This window comes from Coptis chinensis, chromosome 8 (assembly GCF_015680905.1).
Source record: "Coptis chinensis isolate HL-2020 chromosome 8, ASM1568090v1, whole genome shotgun sequence".
In the NCBI taxonomy this organism is placed as follows: domain Eukaryota; kingdom Viridiplantae; phylum Streptophyta; class Magnoliopsida; order Ranunculales; family Ranunculaceae; genus Coptis; species Coptis chinensis.
The window spans coordinates 5,159,726-5,183,274 of NC_141463.1; the positions used below are offsets into that span (position 1 = coordinate 5,159,726).

The 23,549-nt window shown below is 35.7% G+C and overlaps 1 protein-coding gene, 1 long non-coding RNA gene and 1 pseudogene across 2 annotated transcripts; 2 read left to right on the top strand and 1 right to left on the bottom strand.

Annotated features, from left to right (window-relative positions):
- Window positions 1–1,427: 1,427 nt before the first annotated feature.
- Window positions 1,428–4,100, bottom strand: LOC147479498 (uncharacterized). Its single transcript, XM_086578430.1, has 7 exons — window positions 3,536–4,100; window positions 3,071–3,450; window positions 2,889–2,990; window positions 2,779–2,812; window positions 2,195–2,238; window positions 1,942–2,100; window positions 1,428–1,766 (listed from the first exon to the last, which is right to left on the bottom strand). Exons 1-7 carry the CDS (start codon window positions 4,083–4,085, stop codon window positions 1,428–1,430), a joined length of 1,608 nt encoding a protein of 535 aa, XP_086434556.1. The 5' UTR covers window positions 4,086–4,100.
- Window positions 4,101–11,517: 7,417 nt separating this feature from the next.
- On the top strand, window positions 11,518–22,583 carry LOC147479499 (uncharacterized). The gene is made up of 6 exons (XR_015206200.1): window positions 11,518–11,966; window positions 12,094–12,417; window positions 14,718–14,993; window positions 21,294–21,470; window positions 21,809–21,865; window positions 21,943–22,583. It is a non-coding gene; the product is annotated as an uncharacterized LOC147479499 (long non-coding RNA).
- LOC147479500 (F-box protein At4g00755-like) lies at window positions 19,821–21,104 on the top strand (annotated as a pseudogene).
- Window positions 22,584–23,549: the final 966 nt, after the last annotated feature.

The following is a 23,549-nucleotide window of genomic DNA, read 5'->3' on the forward strand; positions in this document are numbered from 1 at the left end:
TGAATCTGGGAAGCTGTCAGAGAATTGGGAAGGACCGTTCATTATTGATAGACCAGCATCCAAAGGGTCTTATTTCCTTCGTCGAATCACCGGAGAAAAATTTGCCAAGCCATGGAATGCTTTTCATTTGAAAAAGTTTTATCGTTGAATGTTTGTTTTTCATTCATTGTAATCATTTTATAATTCAATAAAATTCGATCCATCTTTCGTTTTAACTAGAGATCAAATATCCCAAATTATGTTATCATTACACTTTGGGGGTGGCGACTCCCCAAATTTCATTATGTTATCATTACACTATGGGGGCGGTGACCCCCCAAATTTTATTATGTTATCATTACACTATGGGGGCGGCGACACCCCAAATTTCATTATGTTATCATTAAACTATGGGGGCGGCGACACCCCAAATTTCATTACGTTATCATTATAATATGGGGGCGGCGACACCCCAAATTTCATTACGTTATCATTAAAATATGGGGGCGGCGACACCTCAAATTTCATTACGTTATCATTACAATATGGGGGCGGCGACACCCCAAATTTCTTTTACGTTATCATTACACTATGGGGCGCTTACACCCCAAATTTCATTATGTTATCATTAAACTATGGGGGCGACACCCCAAATTTCATTACGTTATCATTATAATATGGGGACGGCGACACCCCAAATTTCATTACGTTATCATTAAAATATGGGGGCGGCGACACCCCAAATTTTATTACGTTATCATTACAATATGGGGGCGGCGACACCCCAAATTTCATTACGTTATCATTACACTATGGGGGCGGTGACACCCCAAATTTCATTATGTTATCATTAAACTATGGGGGCGGCGACACCCCAAATTTCATTACGTTATCATTACACTATGGGGGGCGGCGACACCCCAAATTTCATTACGTTATCATTACACTATGGGGGCGGCGACACCCCAAATTTCATTACGTTATCATTACACTATGGGGGCGGCGACACCCCAAATTTCATTACGTTATCATTACAATGGGGGCGGCGACACCCCAAATTTCATTACGTTATCATTACACTATGGGGGCGGCGATACCCCAAATTTTATTACGTTATCATTACACTATGGGGCAGCGACACCCCAAATTTCATTACGTTATCATTACTCTACGGGGGCGGCACACCCCAAATTTCATTACGTTATTATTATATATTATGGGGCGGCGACCCCAATTACGCGTATCCTTATACTTATATCTATTTTGCCGACCTACCTCAAAACCAGATTACACAACTATTATATATTTTGACCGACCTATTCTGATTACCAATCTAATAAAAATAGATAAAACCAAATATCATGAATACAAGGGAAAAAGAAACATAATTGAGAAAGAAAAAACCGTAACCTAACCTCACATCATCATAACAATAAAGGATAAAAACTTCACTCAAGAAGTTGCGGCATAATGCTATCCTCCACTGGAACTGGAACACCTAATAGATCCGACGGAGATACATCTTCCAACTTCCTATAACACATAGTATAATAATTTGACAGCTGCTGCAATTTTTCCCGTTTCTCAGAATCTCTTGATTTCCAAAGTCCAACACTTGTCGATGCTTCACGCAACACCGCCCCAGATTTCTTAATTTCAACTGCATGCTTCTCAATTATATCATCCTTCTCTTCACACCCTACTCTAAAATTTTCCACCCTCTCATGACATTCATCTAACTCCTTTTTCAAAAATGCATTCTCTTCCAATAGTACCTTGTAGCTCCTCTAATCCCCTCACCTCAAGCAAAACTTGTTTTGACAATTCCAATTTCTCACATTTTAAAATTGCAACTTCATCACTCAAAACCTTCGCTCCTTGAGAACAACAATTTCTTGATTCTCGTTTGACACTTCAAATTTTCATGATATTCATTTTCATCTCATAGTCGTGCAAAACTACTTCATTTCTCAAAATGACTCCTCTCAAACGTTCATTCTCCTGATAGATGAGCTCTCTCTCTTTCCAAATATTTCTCAATCTCGCATATTCACTAGTTTTAATCTTATAATTTTCTTTTGCTTCTAAGATTTCTTTAGCACAATCCCCAAGCTTCGACGCCTAATAGAAAAAATAAAGTGTTACTCAAAAACAAAAATAAAAAATAAAAAAAATAAAAAAAAAAAAAAAATCACACACACACACTAAAAATTACCTCTGCAAGCTTTGAATTCAACATATTAACGGTTTTTCCAAAATCTACACTTCGTTGATAATCCAAACACAATAACTCTGGATCTGAAATATTAGACAAAAGGATTTAAAATAATAATATATAATAATCAGTAAATACTATTTAAATAGCTATTCAACATCTAACCTTCAATTGCCAAGGCTTGCGATCGCCCGAGTGATGAGCATAGGTGTTGTAGAACAACCGCTCATCCCCTCGGCAAAGAACGAAGAAGGTACAGTTGATCCAACAATGATGTCGGCACTAACAAAAGTAGACACTTCGGTTGACACACCGCATCGGTGTCGGCCAGATGTCGGCAATCCAAAGATTTGTACCAACAATGCGTTGACACTTACGTTAACATACCATCGGTATTAACAACGGTCGGCAATCCAAAGACTAGTGCAAACAATGCTTGATACTAAACTCGACACACCAGCAGTGGTGCCATCGGCAGAAGTTGCTACACCAGCATTGGTGCCAACAACAGGTGTTGGAACTCCAATACAACTTCCACCAAAAGAAGTTGGCAGTCCAAAATTGATTTTGACAAATGTAAGAACCCATTGTATCTCCACCATCGTCAACTTTTTCCATCTACATTACCAAAAGAACCATTAAACAATAAATAACGAATATTATTCAAAATCACAGAAACAAGATCAACACTAACATCAAGTCCAGATATACTGTTAGTCATCGCTTCCCCACCGATATCATCATCATCATCAATATCAAGCACATCAGTAGTTTTATGTACAGGAAGACAAAAAACCTGTGACAATGAAACATCATTCCAAAACATATTATAGGTATTACATATATGATATTTTAAAAGAAATATTATATACGTACCAGTTCTCGACTATCAATCTCTTCCTCAATTTTACTTGAGTTATCCCCAGTTTTCTTTTCCTTCTTTTTTGGACGTACATTTCTTTTCTTCTTTCTAATATTTTCTTGTCCACTATCCTCAGAGTCATCTCCTTCTACTTCTTCGTCATCTTCACTGCTATCATCCACAATAATATTCTTTCTCTTCTTTGAGCCACAGTAAGGTGCTAATTCCCTAGGCTCATTCAGCAGTCTAGTTTCTAAATCATGATAATAATCTACTATATCGTCTGGAAACGAAAGATCATAGACATCTGCATTATGACTAAACAAACTAACAAATTTCTTTTTTATCATCTCGCTGCTAAACACGGATTTATTTGGAAACTTCAGAAAATCCCCTATAAAAAAAAAAAAAAAGATAATCAAAATGTGATGCTAACTATTTAAAATTATAATTATAAGAATATTAAGTTTATATCTTACCTGATATATTGTTAGGATAATCAATATCTTCGAACCTCCAATTGCCTTTAATCTTAAAACCATACAATTTCGCATTCTTGTAGTTCGAAGGCATCCCATAAAACCGATAATTCTGGTTGTGATGGTTATGATATCCCAATGCATAACTTTTTGAAGAGGCCTTGTTTTGCCGCAGAGGCTTCAATAACTCAAACAAAAGGTCTGACGACATACTATTTTGATAAACCTTACAAATTCTCACTACACGGGCAAATATAGCCCAATAGCCAGGAGATAATTGTAAAGGATGTACTCTCCATCGAGCTAATAACTCGGAAACTGATTTCCGAAATGGAACACTACAACCAAGCCAAAAATGTGAAAACAATAAAATTATCTCATCCTTTTCACATTTTTGGTCGATATCGCTACCAACATACTCAATTGAAACATCATCTCCGATATCATACATTGCTCTCAAACTATCAGCATCAATTCCCTTCGCCACCCTATTCATATTAAAATCTCCCTTATCACCCCATCTCCTCTTCAAGTTATAATTCTTCTCCATTATCAAATATTTTCAATACTGTTAAAAAAAAAAAAAAAAAAAAAAAAAAAATCGATTAGTCCTTCTCTCAAAAACAATGGTTTACTGTTTCGCGATCACTACAGCGATCCAAACCCTAATATACATTCCTTTAAAAAAAAAAAAAAAAAAAAAACCATTACTGTTCATAACTTGACGTTATGAATAAAACAAACAAAAAAAAAAGAAAAAGTGTGTTAACGTGAATAGAGCTTACCTTGCTGCACAGGTAAAACAAGAATGTGAAGAAGAATACAGGAACTTTTATTCTTCTCTTCTCAAGCCCAACTTTCTCAATCTTTTAAGTCTGTGAGTATTTAAGACATCAAGTTCTCTTTTATATTTACATTCTAATATAGAGAATACTAAACCAATATGACTCTCTTCTCTCTGCTGAAGCCCAATACATCCAACACTCGGTTTCCTAGTTCGCCTGTCATTAGCTTAGTTCAATCATTCTATCCGATACTAATGTGAACCAAGTTCAAATTAACAACCCAACAATTATATAACAACTGCCGACCTATTAATTTTCTTGATTTGCCGATCAAAACTAAAAGTTTGAATTGCCGCTCGAATAGCCGATCCAATAATGCCGCTCGCATTGCCGCTGGTGCGCTGATCCATTGAATAGCCGCTGGTGAGCTGATCCATAGAATAGCCGCTGGTGCGCTGATCCTTTGAATAGCCACTGAAGAACTTTGGATGCCGCTGCTATTTTTTTTCGAATTGCCGCTGCCTTATCAGTGCAATTCTGCTTGTTGGTGGCACCACAAAGGTAATGTAAGCACCATGTGTGAACTTGGGTCTGGTGGTGTCTCTGTTAACAATGGCCACAAGAACTCTGGGGAAAGTTGGAGCTCAAATTGTTTGATGGAAAAGCGCCACACTGTTTTCATTGGTTTTGGGAGGTGTGTGTTACTAAGGAAGCCAACGGTTTATAGGGGCCATTAATGGGATTCTAGTATTGAATTGCCGCTGTATGCCGCTGGCTATAGTAAACTTGATTTGCCGCTGCCAATAGTAAACTCGAATTGCCACTGGTTTCATAACATTCTATTTTTTAAAATTGCCGCTGGGACAGAAGACTAGTTTAAAACTTGGGAGTCATATTAATTTTGTAATGGAACGACATAGAGTGTGAACATCCCTATTCACAAAAATCTCTTGGAGTCGGGTTTATCAGGTCTTCTAAAAAGTTGTATGGTGTGCGAGTGTTACTCCAGAAACCATCACCATATTATTGTGATCGGCCTCATGATTTGAATGGATAGGTTCTTAGAAGCAAGAACAGATGGAATTGACCGTAGCGGCTGGAACTAGAAATTTTATGGGTGTTTAGTTATTTATGGTAACGGTTTGTGTAGTGTTCAGCAATGATGCCTTGAACATGTACAGTATTGGGTGCTGCCTTTTATCTGCAGTTATCGAATCGTATATGAATTTGCTTTCTTGCCTGTAGCACGAGCAGGTCGTCTAAGTAAGAAATACTGTAAAGAACTGCTAAGCTATGGCCCTTGTCAACGTACTGTAAGAGATTCTTTTGAGGGCTGGCAACTGTCCTGCAGTAAAATCATTTGGGTCCTCCCGGTGCATTAGGCCCTTCAACCCCATTGATCATGATGTCAGCTAGCTTACCAAGACTCATCTTGCACGCATAATTGTGCCATGCTCAACTTTCTGCAATTGTTGTCTACTTTGCAAAATCTGCTCTTACAAATTGCGTGTCTTGCTTCCAACTTTCAAGTTCAAATACATCTTGCCTGTTTACCACATGAAAGGACCAGCGTGCTTGGTACTCTACATATGACAACGGCAACTAAAAGAAGCAATTACAATTCTCCTTGCTTGCAGTGTCTCCACCCATGAGCTCTTCAAGGGAAAATTCATCTTCTTCGATGATTTCACCATCTTTACCATCCCATGGTTCCGTCTCGACAATCATGGGAGAACTCTCTAGAGGTAAATTTCCCTTCCCACCACGCCCTGCCTCTTTCACAAACTCTATGATTTGGTCAAGCTCAAAAGCACTCCGAAGAGGTGCATAAGCACCTTTCTTCACATTCAGCGCTACTATAGCAGTATCCATAACCGCCTACACCGACACGTGTCTCAAGATCAGGCTGCCCAAGTATAGCTATAAGGACTTCTCTTGAACTTTTCTACAACAGACGCAACAGCTGCACATACTTGTTTCTTCCTTCTGCCTTTGAATCTAAAATGATATTACTTAAAGGACCTTAAAGGAGCCTTCAAGAGTGACCGTACAACTCAGTTGAATAATATTACTCAAGTCCCAAACTCCCAATCCAAAACATAAATTTTTTCACCCTAAAAAAAAAAAAAAAAAAAAAAAAAAAATTAAAATTCTTTGCCACACAGGCTTTGCCCATGTAACAAAGAGAGGGCGATGTTCCGGCCCCCACAAATGTGGCCCAATATAAGCCCAATTCAATACAAGCCCACGCTCAGAGCCCAACTATAAACAAGCCCACGCTCAGAGCCCATGCTCAGAGCCCAACTATAAACAAGCCCACGCTCAGGGCCCAACTATAAACAAGCCCACGCTCAGAGCCCAATTATAAACAAGCCCACGCTCAGAGCCCATGCTCAGAACTTAACTATAAACAAGCCCACGCTCAGAGCCCAACTATAAACAAGCCCACGCTCAGAGCCCATCTATGAAAAAGCCCATGCTGAAAGCCTACATTCCACGAGCTGACAGTTCTCCCGCCAGTTCTCCAACTTCAATCCACGAACTGACAGTTCTCCCGCCAGTTCTCCAACTTCATCCTACGAACTGACAGATGTCCCGCCGGTTCTCCAACTTCATCCCACGAGCTGACAGATGTCCCGCCAGCTCTCCAACTTCATTCCACGAGCTGACAGATGTCCCGCCAGTTCTCCAACTTCAATCCACGAACTGACAGTTCTCCCGCCAGTTCTCCAACTTCAATCCACGAACTGACAGTTCTCCCGCCAGTTCTCCAACTTCATCCCACGAGCTGACAGTTCTCCCGCCAGTTCTCCAACTTCAATCCACGAACTGACAGTTCTCCCGCCAGTTATCCAACTTCATCCTACGAGCTGACAGATGTCCCGCCAGTTCTCCAACTTCATCCCACGAGCTGACAGTTCTCCCGCCAGTTCTCCAACTTCATTCTACGATCTGACAGATGTCCCGCCAGTTCTCCAACTTCATCCCACGAGCTGACCGATGTCCCGCCAGTTCTCCAACTTCATTCCACGAGCTGACATATGTCCCGCCAGTTCTCCAACTTCATCCCACGAGCTGACAGTTGTCCCGCCAGCTCTCCAACTTCATCCCATGATTGGACAGTTCTCCCGCCAGTTCTCCAACTTCATCCCACGATTGGAATATTGGAGAACGAGGAAGTAACTATCACCAATGCTACCTATAAAATACAACCTTCGTCATTTTTCCAGAACTACGCGATCGAGACTTGATCCCAAGCAATATCTTTGGGTACGTAGGCAACTTCAAAACCGAACTCCAGTCTCATCTTTCCCCAATCACCATCTCCTTCACCATCTCCAAAAAACATTACTCACAACCCTCAACTGGTGTGTTTTGGCAAATCTTGCTGAAACACTAAGTAAATTGTAGTACATACTTACGTTTGTGTTTCCCATTCAGTTATATCATAAACCATCTTATTTGCTTTCAATATTATTTTGTGTTGCTTAACACAATTTTATCTGCCGCACTAAGAGTTATGTTATGGCTAGTTTCTGCTTTCGTTTTTCCAGACCATTTTTTTAGCTCATTTCCATACAGGAGTTATGTAAAAGAAGAAAATAATATGTTTTGCTAAATAGTTTGTCACGTTAGAGTTAGGAAACTTGTTCAGGACCGCTGCACCACCCGCTTGGTAGAGTTGATGGCCTATAGATTCTAGCTCATGTAAGTTTCATATACCCTCAAACTAAGTTAGTTGCAAACTTAGATTATTGAAAAAAAAAAAATAGTTGCAAACTTGCAATAGAGAACCTGTAGCTGAAATTCTACATGATAAACACTGTCCAATAATAGCTTCTAGAATTTGATCACCAACTATTGCTAGGAAGTTTTCTTGAGAAAACTACCCCCTACTAAGACACTCTGCCGTAACACTTTCTTTTGAATATAGTGGTGCAATATTATTAGTATCATGTGTTGCTTACCCTAAAACATGAAGATAATAAAAGGTTCAAGGTCAAGTGACTATGCCCAAATTCATACAACAAGCGTCCACTTCAAACAACCATTCACCAATAATAATTCTCATAACAAAACAAGCACTCAGAGAGTATAATCTATAACCCAACAACAAAGAACATTAATTGTTCTCAGCCAAACAACCAAACAAGATTAACTTCACCACACCAAATTCGAATTTCCATTCTCCTAGCCTAACCACATCCAAAACAAAAGACATGCACTTCCATAGGCAATCTTCACAACCTTGCGCACGCAAAATCAGTAACACGACTTTTCTCCTCAATGCGGTATTTCATCAAACAACTTTGGTGTTGAAAGCCAAACAGACAACCAATTAAGGCTCAACAGACCCAATTCCAAATTCATTACAGAACTATTCTGAGTTGCTGCAAGACAAAAGTTATAAACACTAAAAGAGATGACTTCGTAATTTAAAAGCAAGTTCATGTTTAATAAGTATGAGACTAAATCTGTGTTTGCAAGACTTTTTTTGGTAGAAGATACAGTGAGGGGTGAAAAAGAATGTGAAAAGAAACTTTTCTTTCTTTTTAATAATTTTGCCTTCTGCCCTTATTGGAAATACTCCAAATTAATTTGAGAAATATTATTAGATTTAGGCAGTTATTGGGGTATGACAAAAACTTATGTTAGTTAGGGTACGTGAGTGTTTTTATGGGTGTGTCCAAAATCACCCTGATTTTGGACATACCCAACAAAACACTCCTGTACCCCCGAACTTTAAAATAAATAAAAATAATAATTTTAGACACATTTAGCTTCCTAACTTACCCTTCTTTTTTATTAGACATTTAGACATACCCAAAATATTTATTGACTAAAATAAGTCATTTACTCTACGTGATTCAGAAGATTTTTTTTTTCCCCCAATAACTTCTTATTCTTTTATCTCATCAATAAACATGCAAACACCCACTTTTGATTTGAATCAATCATACCAAAATAATGAAGGAAAAACGATGGCCCATGTAACATACATTATAAAGGGAAAAAAAAAAAAAAAACTATTTTTATCAGGTGCATTTTAATCGACTGGTTGAAGTGGCAATCACACCGCGAAATTGTTTTGATCAGCCAGACATGAGCAGCAGTAAGTCTCGGGTCATCGAAATACCACCAAACTGATGTTCAGTAAGCACGCATAAGAATATTGAATGAGTAGCTCTCACATTCCACAGCCAATTGTATTAAACCCATGAATAAAATAGATTTTATACACATTAACCCACATCTCCTAACAATTGTATCCTCAAGTTTATCTAGTGAAAAATGGCATTCAAATAAAATTACAAATTACAAACCAAGAAACGTGACACCGTTACACCTTCAACCCACCCTATAGGTTTACAATTCCAACCACAATTATGTAGAACTATGCACTCAAAAGTGTGCCTACACTGGCCAAGGCTCACACCTCAGCGCCTAGTGTCTAGCATCATTCAATTGGTAACACACAAATACTTGTCATTTAACTCTTACTAGTAAATTTCAAATGTCTCAAGGTTTTTTACCAAGTAAGCATACCTAGAATGAACATCCTCTTTGCCACGGATTCTTTTCATAACACAAGAAATACCCGCATTGACACCTGTCATTACAGCAAAATTACGCGCTTGCACCATCGGTCCACCACTCAAAGCCTGAATAACCCAAACCCATCAATTATATTCAAAATTCACCTGAACTAGTTGATTTTAACCAAAAGAAGTAGCAAGGTAGGGCTTGCTGAAGTGAAGCCATGGCTTGAGGATTAAGAGCAACTTCAGGAGGAGTTGGAAATGCAGACGTAACATCAGAAGTGAGAGTGCCCATAAATCCACCAATAGCAGCGCCTTGGACTGCACTTGTGGCAGTGACTACAGCGGCTTCGACTGGTAATGATTGTTTAGCGAGTCATGCACGGAAGCCGGATTCTAAGACTTTAAATTTTGTTTGGAGTTGAACTATGGGATTTGCAGGTGGTAATAATAATCCTAGTTGTTTATTTGGAGTATTATGATTGGCTAATACTACTACACCGCTGCTATCGACTTTTTGTTCCATCGTCTCTTTTTTTTTTTCTTTTTTGTTTTTAACTGTGTAGAAGATACAAAAAGACTAAGAAGAATGTAAAAAGAAACTTTCACTAATAAAAGGTACAAATAGGCGTGTAGTTATTTTGTTTTTCTTTTTTTAAATCTTTTTGCCTTTATGAAAAATACCCAAAAATATATGGGAGATATTATTGGATTTAGACAGTTATTGGGGTATGCCAAAAATTTATGTTAGTTATGGTTACGAGAGTGTTTTGTTGGGTATGTCCAAGGGGTACGAGAGTGTTTTGTTGGGTATGTCCAAGATTACCCTAGATTTATAGTATTTTTTAGGACTTTTCTCAACTAGGAACTGGTCGGGTTTTACTTGCATTGGGACCAATCTGATCCAATTCATTTCAAAAAATAGGTTTCGAAAACCATGGGTCTGTCTTTATTGGTTATCAGTTATTGAAATCTAAATTATATTTTTTCAACTAATTGCAATTACAATGTCTATCTATATTCTAAGGGCATCTCCAATGGGGTATAAGGTGTGAAATTTACACCCCAACTTAAAAAAACTCATTCTAATGGGGGTTGTAAAACGTTAGTAGTAAGTAGTTAATAGAGCAAGTGGGGGAATTCCCACCCATAGACAAGTTGTTAAAATGCTCAGCGTCACATGGAGTGATGCGCGAATTTAAAATATGTCCGTACGTTATTTGGAGAAATGTCCAACGTCCCTATTTAGTTCTAAATTGTCAATTTATAATTTTTAAACTCGGACGTCACTTGGAGTGATTTAAAGAGGTATGTAGACATTCGAGTTTAAAATCCAAATTTTTTACGTTTCTCCATTGGGAACTATAAAGTGTGGACATTTAAGCTCTAGACATTTGTGTGCAATTAGAGTTGTATGGCACCTAGGCGGAGCCGTGGAGGTGAGATTTTACACGCCCAATGGAGATGCCCTGACAAGAATGAATTTCAAACCAAGCTCGCCTAGACTCTAGACCCTATTTAAAAGTGGAATCTCTCTATATATATATTATAGCTCTCCCCTCATCAATTGAGAGAGAGTTTTGAGAGTGTTCACGTGGCCAAAGCTAATTACGATAAAATAGGGAAAGCTAATTACGTGAAATCAGGAGCCAAAAAATTCATCTACCTTTTTTGTGCTGGCCTTTCTTCACTAACGAGAAGAGGTAAACCCAAAAAAAAAACCCCAAACTCTCTCACAGAGTAAAAAAAAAACAAAAAAAACAGAAAATTGTCGAACTCAATAGACCTTTGCCAATCAATTCCCCACCCCACTTATACATATTACGAGAAAAGATGGCAATTCACATATTCCTTCTCCGATCCTTTCTCTAAAAAAACAACCAACAACGTTAAATTGAATTTTGTTTTTCCGCATGAGCTTGAATTCAGGATCTTTTTGTATTTCTGTGTGAATATCCATTGGTGTGATCTGGATTTTTTGTAGAGATGTGCTGACAGAACGTTCTGAATGCCCTTGCAAAGTATACTCAAGGCTTTAGTGGAGCCGATATCACAGAGATATGCCAGCGAGCTTGCAAGTATGCCATCTGGGAGAACATTGAGAAAGTAAGTTTCCTTCTTTTTTATGTGTGAATTGCTTCTTTCTACTATGTACTTGCATTATCTTAAATGGTAAATGGATGTAGTTTATTTTAAAAATTGAAACTGACAAGTCTTTCTGATTATGATGCAGTTTATTCCAGAAAATATTCACGAGGCTGCCAACTCTGACCAGATGCGCTTCTGCAAATATTACATTGTACCATGTTTTGTCTTGTTTGATAAAAGTGCTAAACTTCTGAATCTTGTCTTGCATCTGATGGTATCATCAATTGCTGAGATTAGAACAACAATTCCTTCTCATCATGGCAGCCTATCAGCACTTGACCGGTCAAATAGAATTAGTGCAATTGCTTATATCCTTCTTATCATGCATAAAGATGTGAAGATGCAGCACAGACTTTCTTCCTTTAAGGATGAAATCAGACATATTTTGGTGGAACTGACCCGTTTTCAGGTAATTATTCATATAGTTATAAATTCCTCTGCATGTTTAACTGGCCTGAAGAGAATGCAAATAGCTGTCCATCTTTTCGTTTTTTGTTAATATGAAGATGTTCATAAGCATATTCTATATTAATATGTATGCTTTCGGTAAGTGGCACTACATGCAGGTAAAATAACTTTTGTTGTCATAACTATACTTTGAATTTCAGTATACGGTTCCTTTTTTGATTGGTAAATGGATGTGTTATATTGATAATATAAAAAGTTTAAGGATGAGGTATCATATTATGTACATGAAGAGAAAAAGAAAAGAAAAACAAACAACATAAAAAAGAAGTTAGTGTTTGTTTGAGACGTTCTCATCATGCATCAATGAGATCTTTATGTCATCTGTTGGTCCTATGATCATCCGATTCTTAGAGAATTTTAACCATATATAGTACTCTTGTCGATCCAGATCGAAAACGAAAAGATGTGAACCCAACCACCGAATTCAGTGCGTCATATACTTAGTTGTCGTTTCTCTTAGTGACATGAACCCCAACTTCTTTTGTTATGGTCGTAATTGATTTGTATTTTAACTGGAATCACTTTTATATTGTAAATTTTCGAATCAGATTTCTTAGTACTCTTCTATGGCCTAATACTTTGTAATGACGAAGAAAATTTGGTATTTTCTTTTATAGTCTGAAATCATTGATATTCGACATATTAAATTGTTAATTGTATTGTTAGTAACTAGGTGGCTGGTTGGTGGTAGCCAATAGTTTTAGGTGGCTATTTGGTTTAATTGGTGATTACTAACTGCTTGGCTAGTCGGCGCTAGCCGACATTTAGTAATTAGTACGGGCTTGGCTGGTCGGCGCTAGCAGGCATTTGATTTCTGTTAGGGGCCTGGCTGGTCGGTGCTAGCAGGTGACCCATTACGGTTGTTTTGCCTGGCTGGTCGGCGCTAGCAGGCATTTGATATTTGGCAAAAGTTTTATTTAGTAAGAACTCACCTAGTCTAGTGGTTGTACTTTTACTTTGGAGTGAGGAGCTAGTCTCCTTTTACGAATTTGGTAATGTTCAGTGGTACATTGCTTAAATTGTACCATTTTATCATTAGTTATGTTGTTGCCACTGCGTAACATCTGCTTTATTTATTTTCAGCATATTAGTTGTGGAAATTGATAATTTAGAGGTTATACAAACTACTTACTGAGCGTTGAAGTCGCTCATTCTATTATTTTCCTCTTGGAATTTTAAATACATCTTTAAGGTCGGGTTACTCTCTTGACGTGGTGTTTAGCATTAACTTGCATGCATGGATGATTAACTTTTATATACCTAGTATGCATGTTTTCAAGATCTTAGTTAATTTAATCTTTGGCTTTGCGAATTTTTTTATATATCTTTTGGGATAATTAATGAGGTGTAGGATGGTTATGGTGATTGGTGGCTATTTGGAGGTGTAAGACCTTTGTTAGGTGATGGGTGGTTATTTGTGGATTGTGGGTGAAAAGATATAAGAATTGAAATATCAATTATTATTTTTTTTTAAAAAAAAATAACTTTGCCACGGTCTAAAGCCGTAGCAAAAACATCAGATCCCACGGCCCCAAACCATAGGAAAAACTTATCTTTTCCCACGGACTAAAACTGTCGGAACAACTGACCTTTTCCCACGGACCAAAACTGTCGGAAAAACTGACCTTTTGCCACGGGTTTTAACCGTCGCTATTGGTATGCTTTACCCACGGTCATGACTGTGGGTAGACTATTTCCGACGCACAAAAAGCCCACGGTCCTGTGATGGCCCAAAACCGTGGGAAAAGCTCTTTTCCCACGGTTTTAGACCGTGGGCAAAAATCTGTTTTCTTGTAGTGAACACTTCTTATTGTGTTCGTTTGTCGACATATCATACCTTTAGCTTTTGTCGTAACAGTTGAATTTTGAGACTCAAATATCAACATGATAGATCTCAGTATCTCACTAAGCTTCAAACGCTCAAGAACTTTGCATGTTGGTGAACTCGAATAAACAGAAACATAGGCTGCTTTATTATGAATTGAACATCAGAAAATCCTTCAACTTGCAGGAAAGGGTCCTTTAATTTAGAAGCTCCTTTGCTGGCAATCTCTGATTTGCAGGGAGTAAATACTTCTCTATAAACGATTTTACTTCCGGATCATTCACCTTACCGATATGATATATTATTCCAGTTGCATTTAAACTTCAATTAAGTTTGACTTAAATGTTCTTTTTACAAATTTCATGGATACGTTTTAGATGGAAGATGTTTTGTAATTTGAGGTAATTCTATTTTAGGTTGGGAGAATGGTTAGGCAATTTGCAATGCCGAGATCAGATAATTTTGAGGACAGGGATGGAGTTAAGCTACCAAGTTTGGTACAGAGGGGATAATATAAATGGGGATGCTTTTACTGAGAAGGATAGGACCCCGGATCCTCATAGGTTGGTGGCATACTGCCAATCTGTTGTGACTTTGAATCTCCTTAGAGCCTTTGCAACTGGAGGATACGCCGCAATGCAAAGAGTAACTCAATGGAATCTCGATTTAATGGAGCATGCACAGGGAGACAGGTACAATTTACTCGCTGTTAAATAGTTTTCAAACACATATCGTAGTCTATAATGCTGCGTTATAAAATATTATGATAAATATTATGTTAATTTGTTGATAAAGGGATCTTTGTCCAAGTTCATGGTCTCCGTTTTGGACGACTATGAAATAGATTATCTCTATCTTTATCTTTATATATATATATTATAGCTCTACCCTCTTCAATTGAGGAAGCGTTTCTAGAGTGTCCACGTGTCAAAGGCTAATTAAGAAAAAATAGGAGATAAAATAGGAAACAAATATTTATCTTTATCCTTAGATATATATTATAACTATACCCTCACAAAGGCTCCAATTTTTAAAAAACTCTATTACTAAATATAAAAGTAGTTTTTTCTAAACTCTATTACTAAATATAAAAAAGTAGGATATAAATAAATAAACAATCCCATCTAGAGTTTTACATACTCTCTAACTTTTTCTAAACACTATAGCTAATTATGAAAAAACAATCACATCTAGAGTTTCACAAAATCTCCAACTTTTCCTAAACAATATAGCTAATTAAGAAAAAAAAAATAGTAAAAAAAATACTAAATTGCTAAAAACAATAATTTCCAATCGAAAACGATTTTTTCTAAAACTCTTTTCGATTTGATTCGGCCATCCATTTGTGTGATTTAGACATTTATTCATAGTTAAGGATTTAAAAATCACAATTCGACAATAATTATGACATATTCAATTCTTTATATATATATATATATATATATATATATATATATATATATATATATATATATATATATATATATATATTAGTTACACCCTCACCAATCTATTTTTTGGAACACTCGCATGGACTCCAGTTTTTTCTAAACTCTATTACTACTTATAAAAAAGTAAGATATAAATAAGAAAACAATCCCATATAAAGTTTTATAGAGTCTCTAACTTTTTCTAAACACTATAACTAATTACGAAAAACCAATTCCATCTAAAGTTTCACAAAAACAATCATATCTAGAGTTTTATAAAGTCTCTAACTTTTCCCAAAAAATATAGCTAATTACGAAAAAAAATATGAGACAAAAAAACTAAATTGCTAAAAACAATAGTTTCCACCAAAAACAATTTTCCTAAAACCCTTTCGATTTGATGCGTCATTCACAATGGGATTTCAACATTTATTCATAGTTAAAGATTCCAAAAATCACAATTCTGGTCACAATAATTACGGCAGATTCCAATTAAATTTATAAATTTATAAATTTTCAACACTAAATATATATTACAATTCTGGCCACAATATATATATATATAATTTTCAGTTAAAGTGGACGTTGGGCTTAAATAAATTATATACCAAATCAAAACAAATTACATGTGAAAAATTAAATTATACAAAAAATAACATCACAAAATATATAATAGAAAATGGAAAAAAAAATAACGACAAACCAATAATGACAAATATTTCAAAACATATATAATACTGAATGAAACTAACGTCAAATAACAATTAATGGGGAACCAAAAACTAGATTCAAATGCATCGAACTAACCTCAAATAATATTTAACCGGAAATCGGAAACTGGATGCAAATGCAAGCATTAAACTAATCTTAAAAAGTAATTAATAGAAAATCGGAATATGGATACAACTGCATTAAACTAACTTTAAAGAATAATTAACGGGAAATCAAAACTTGGATGCAAATACATCAAACTAATATAAAAGAAATAATTGTCGGGAAATCGGGAACTGGATGCAAATGCATTAAACTAACTTCAAAGAAAAATTAATTATAAATTAGAAACATGATGCAAATGCGTGGAACTAATCTTAAAGAATAATTAACGGAAAATCGGAAATCGGATGCAACTGCACTGAACTAATCTTAAAAAATAAACTAGATGCAAATGCATTGAACTAACCTCAAGAAATAATTAACGGAATATTGGAAATTGGATGCAAATTCATTGAACTAACCACAAACAATAATTAACGGAAAATCAAAAACTAGATGCAAATGCAACCTTATCAAATAATAAACGAGAAATTGAAAACTGTATACAAATGCATTAAACTAATCTCACAGAATAATTAACGGAAATCGAACCGGATGCAAATGCATTAAGTTGACCTCAAAGAACAATTAATAGAGAATTGGAAATTGGATGCAAATGTATTGAACTAACTGCAAAGAATAATTAACGAGAATCGAAATTGATTCAACCGCATTGAACTAATCTCAAAATATAAATAACGGAAAATCGAACCGGATGCAAATGCATTGAACTAACCTCAAAAACATAGTTAGATTATATATGTTGTGAGAATGTCTTAATAAGTATAGTTTTGCATTTAAAATGGTGTTTATCTTATCTCTTTCCGATTTATGGTAACTCCTTTATTATTCAAGTAGCTTCAATATATATGAACTTCGCCTTTATTAGGCAACCTCACAAAACTTCAATCAAATTTATATTATTAAACAACAAAATGAAGTTAAAGGGTTTTTATCAAAGGTGAGTTTTTTTAATGAAAAGAGTGAGATTTTCACGCTATAAGAAATTTGGATGAGTGATCAATATAATATTAATATATAATAGTTATGCATATTTGCAAATATTTTTAAAATAATTAATATAATAACACCCGCTCAGATAATCTTTGCAGATTCCACATAGTGAGTCATGCATAATTTAAAGAATAATTAATGGTAAATCGAACTAGATAATCTTTGATGATCCCACATAGTAAATCAAACATAATTTATTTTTATGTCATGTTTGCAAGGACACTACAGATGGATCAAGTAGAGAAGTTGGTATTACATACCACATTGGATAATTAAAAGGAAACCAAAATTGATTCAAATACATAACTGAACTCAAAGAGTAATTAACGGGAAATCGAAAACTTTATGCAAATACAATAAACTAAACTCAAAAAGTAATTAACTAAAAATCGGAAACTGGATGCAATTGCATTAAACTAACATCAGATAATAACTAACGGAAAATTAGAAATTGGATGCAAATCCTTAAAAAATATTTGACGGAAAATCGTAAACAGTATGCAAATACATCAAACAAACCTCAAATAATAATAAATGGGAAACCATAAACTGTATGCAAATGCATTGAACTAAACTCAAAAAAATAATTAATGTAAAATCAAAAATCGAATGCAAATGCATTGAACTAACCTCATAGAATAATTGGTGGGAAATCAGAAACTAAATGCAAATATGCATTAAAATAACGTCAAAGAATAGTTAACGGGAAATCAGAAACAGGATGTAATTGCATCGAACTAACCTCAAAACATAAATAATCAGAAACTAGATGCAGATGTATTGAACTAGCCTTAAAGAATTATTAATGGAAAATTAGAAACTAGATGCAATTGCAATGAACTAATCTCAAAGACTAATTAACAAAACATTGAAAAAGAGATGAAACTACACTGAACTAACCTAAATGAATAATTAACAGGAAATTATAAATTTGATCTAAATGCATTGAACTAACCTTAAAAAATAATTAACATGAAATCAGAAACTTGATGCAAATGCATTGAATTAACCTAAAAAAACAATTAACATAAAATCGGAAATTGGATACAACTGTATTGAACTAACCTCAAATAATAATTAATGAAAAATCATAAACTGGATGCAACTGCATTAAACTAAAATTATAGATTAACTAACGGAAAATCAGAAATTGGATGCAAATGCATTGAAATAACCTCAAAGAATAGTGAACTTGAAATCGGAAGCCGGATGTAACTGTATCGCACTGATCTCAAAGCATAAATAACTAGAAATTATAAACTATCGAACTAACCTAGAAAAATAATTAACGGAAATCGAAACCTAATGCGATGTATTGAACAAATCACAAAGAGTAATTAATCTAAAACATCAAAAATTGGATGCAACTGTATTTAATTAACCTTAATGAATAACTAACGGAAAATTATAAAGTGGATGCAATTGCACCAACTAACCTCAAATAATAATTAACGAAAATCGAAACTTAATATACACCATTGAACTAACCTCAAAGAATAATTAATGAGAAATTGAAACCGAATGCAACGTGCTACATTGAACTAACCTCAAAGAATAATTAATGGAAAATCAGAAACTTGATGCAAATGCATTGAACTAATAACCCTAAAACATGTTTGTATTATATGTAGGGGGAATAAATGTCTCGACAAATATCGTTTTGCATTTTAAGTAGTGTTTATCATAACTTTTTTTATTATGATTAAGAATGTCATGCTATTCAAGTAGCTTCAATATTATCTTCGTCATATTGGGCATTCTCACAAAACTTCAATCAAACTTCTATTATTAAACCTAACAACAAAAAGAAGTCGATGAGTTTTATCAATATTTGGTGCTTTCTTTTTATAGAGAGTGGTGCAAGAAATTTGAATGACTGATTAATATAATTTTCATATCTCATAGCTATGCATAGTTGCTAATATTTTTTACAATAATTTAATATAACGGCACCCGTTTGTAGGACGGGTTCGAAAGCTAGTATATATATTATAGCTCCCCCCTCCTCAATTGAGAAAGCGTTGCTAGAGCGTCCACGTGTCCAGACTAATTACGATAAATCGGGAGGAAAAAATTGCAAAAACTAAGAATAGTTGCATGAAATTAAAACGAAAACCCACCAGACCCTCTTTCTTCTCCGCTCACTAATTCAAAACCCCAAAACTTCCGCTCACTCATTCAGAGAAAAACTACTGCCGAGAGAAAAACTGCTCCAACTCAAAATGGAAACCCAACAAAACCCGCGACTCTCGCACGAACTGATCTCTCTCTCCCACTCTCTCTTCTCTACCACCCAACCTAAATCGCAAAACCCGGACAACAGATTGCATAGCTAAGGCCATTAGCGCAACCAACACTGATAATTATCCTGAAGAGAGCATTGAAAACACATTAGAACCGAGGGATAGAGTTGATGACAGAGCTTCTTACTGGTGAAGTGAAGGAGAAAGTGATTTTGGGATGCCTGAGAGATTAACATATAGATTGTCCTCAAAGTTGTGGTTTATTACAGAAATCAACATACAACCATTCCAAGGTTTTCCTTTAGATTTTTGTTCATTCGTTTTTAGCGGTTATTGACATTCATCCATTTCCTTACTAATACCAGTTTTGCTCTTTACCCAACGTATTTCCAATATGGTTTTCCTATATATTCCGCAAAGGCTGTTCGATTCAGAATGGGCCATCTTAAGTCACCACTAGAAATGGAAACAGGTTTTGTGGATGCAGTTCATACTGATGACTACTTTGTGTGGACATATGTTTCACCCAATTTCCAATGACTTCAAAGTGAGTTGCAGCTCAAGTAGAGCTTTTCTTTACACATCTTGAATGGTCTCTATATGGCTTTATTGTGACTTAAATAGCAAATTAAGAAAGTAAGATGATAGGCAAAAGAAGAGCTTCTTCTACTTTAGGCTATGGCCAATTACACGATCGTAATATGTATCTTACTTGGATATCGACAAGACATGTTTTAACCTTAAGAATGTTCGCATTGAAGTATGGAATGGTTAGTAATCTTGATGTCCGAAACTTCCAAGACTTTTACCCACCGGATACATTTAAAGTTTTCCCTTTGTTCTCCGTTGAGCTTAGCATGGAATAGTTGTTTAATATCTTAACACTTTTCAAGAGTAGAATTCAGAGTAAATACAGAGACACTGTTTTGAGAAGTGTTGGCTAGATTCTGGTTGAATGTCAATATAAAATAATATTTTGATTATGCTACATAGATTTTTTATTTTATTTTATTTTTTTTAATCTTACATTTATTTTTTATATTGTTTTTGGCATGCATAGGAAAGTTGCTTACAGAAATTTAAGCTACCACACCCTGTACCATGCATAGGTGGAATTCTGCAAATTGAGTTGTTAGGTAGGGTTTAGAGACAAGAATTGGATGGCTTATTCTACATATGGTTAGTCCTGTAACTAAATTATTTTTCATTTTCATAATCTGATTGTGAGCCCATAAAATTTTTGCGGGTCTATGAACATCGAATGAAATATTTCCCTTTCTGGAATGTTGCGTTTGTGTGTGTGGTGTGTTTGTTTGTTTTTTTGTTTTTTTTTTTTTTTTGGTAAGGGGGATGAGGTGAGTCTTGGACCGTGGTTTCATGGGCGTAATGCCGTAAAATGATTCCAATGAAAGTTTAGTAATAGATTAATTTTTTCTTCTGAGGAATTCGATCATCAACATGCATTCCAAGTTATTCCTTTGGATTCTGGCAGGATGCTCTATGCTTCACCTTGGGAGGGAAAGGGAGGGATTCTGGCAGTTTTTTATCCGGATTTTGCGCGAGTTAGACATTACAATACCAGATTAAGAATTGAGTCCGCCTCTCTAATGTGTGCATTTTCTCTGATCGACACTTTGGATCTTCGACAAAATTAAGAACTCGCAACCAGGTATGTCTTAAACTCTTAATCAATTTCTCCAAATTCTTTCCACTTAATTTATTGGATTGTGTTTTTTTTATTGAACCTTTACCCCATTTTGGATTTCAACGATTTCAAATCTAAGATTCATTTTACGTTCGCACTGTTCTTGCTGAATTAATTGGTATCAACATGGTGTTATTATTATTGTTGTTATATAAAATGAATTGAATGCTCTATTGACCACCGTGTGATTCAAATCAGTCGAACATGGACAAATTCTTCACATACAAACCATTGTGTCAACACATTAGTGTTTTTTTTTTTTTTTGTTTATTGATGATATTTCGTTTATTATTATGTTGTAGGATATGGAGTCGCAATTTATGAATGTTGATCTGACAGAACATTTCATAACTGACAGGGTACTTTTCCTTCTTATAAGTACTAGTTTTTCTCTTTATGATTTGTTAAAATTATATGTTTTTTATTTGAATTGTAGGTCTTTGAGAGTCGTGAAGAACTTATCGGATGGACTGGGAGAATAGGGATGGAAACTGGTTCCATTGTTGTGATCAAGAAATCTGATCATTCTTCAAAAGGAAGGACACCCAGGTTGTTCCTTGGTTGTGAAAGGAGTGGGAAGTTTGGTATACATAAGAAAATAGTCAAGGATCAACATGAGAAAAAGAAAAGAAAGATAAAGAGTGGCACAAAGAAGTGTGATTGTCTCTTCTTGCTTAGGGGGATTTACTTGCCTGGGTGTGATGATAAGTGGAAGGTGAGTGTTGAATGTGGTCTTCACAACCACCCGTCGAAGACCGACTTAGGGGGTCATACATATGGGGGTAGGCGAACACCTGAGGAGCAAAAGGTTTTGTTTCAAATGACCTTACGTGAGTCAAGCCAAAACAGGTTCTTAATGTCATCAAAGAGCGAGATCCAAATAATTCTTCTAAGTTGCAACACATATACAATGCACGTGCCAGATTAAGAAATGTTGAAAAGAATGGAAGATCACAGATGCAACAACTGATGCAATTGGTGGATGAGAACGACTACATTGAATGGAATATCTTGCAGAGTTAATTGATTATGAAAGCTCCTTGAACATAAGAAAATAGTGTCGGATTCAAACTCCTTGAACATTTGACCGAAATGGACCTTCCCGTTATCGCGAGTACCATTTCCTATTATTAGGATGTCGACTCTTGCACTTTAGAGACAAATTCAAACTTTCTTTTTGCGATGATGTCTGGCATGGGAGGAGAAGTGCGGTAATGAGAGGAGTTAAGCATGGAGCCCGTGATTATTTGATTAAGCCCGTAAGACCGAAGAGTTGAAAAATGTATGGCAAAGATGTCGTTAGAAAAAGGTGGAGTGGAAGTAGAGATTCTCAACAATCACCTAGCATGGAGGAAACCGATGGGCATAAACGAAATGGGTGATGATGTTGAATATGCTTCATCTGCTAATGAAGGAACCGATAGCAACTGGAAAATTCAGAAGAAGAGGAAAGATGCTAAAGAAGATGAAGATGAAGGAGAATTGGAAAACGACAACCTTTCTACATCTAAGAAACCATGTGTAGTGTGGTCAGTTGAGCTCCATCAACAGTTTGTCACTGCAGTGAACCAACTTGGAATTGGCAGTATGAACTTTGAGAAAATATTTATGGTTAGGAAAGATTTCTGTTGTCATTAATATGTAATGGTAATGTCAACAGTTTAGTTAATAGATGTGGTTGGCTGTTGGTATAAAATTTTACTCCTATGGACAATTCTGATGTTTTTTGTACAAGGTTCTCAGACATGTTTCTACGATTAAAGATATTAGTTGTTGTTTCATTTGGATAGATATTTTTTATTGTGGTTGAAACTTTTTCAAATGTTCTGCTGCATCATATAACTGATCACATCATGCACATCCACAAACATTCCCTTACAAGCGTATCCAGCAACAAAAGTATTGTACATAAAAATGCAAGGCCTGATTCCCATAGCTATCATCTCGACATTGTTCTTAGAGCCTCCCTCGCATGGGTCTTTATGCAAAACCCTTTGATCACATAGTTTTAAGATACAAGGTCCGGTTTCAATTTAGCTTTCA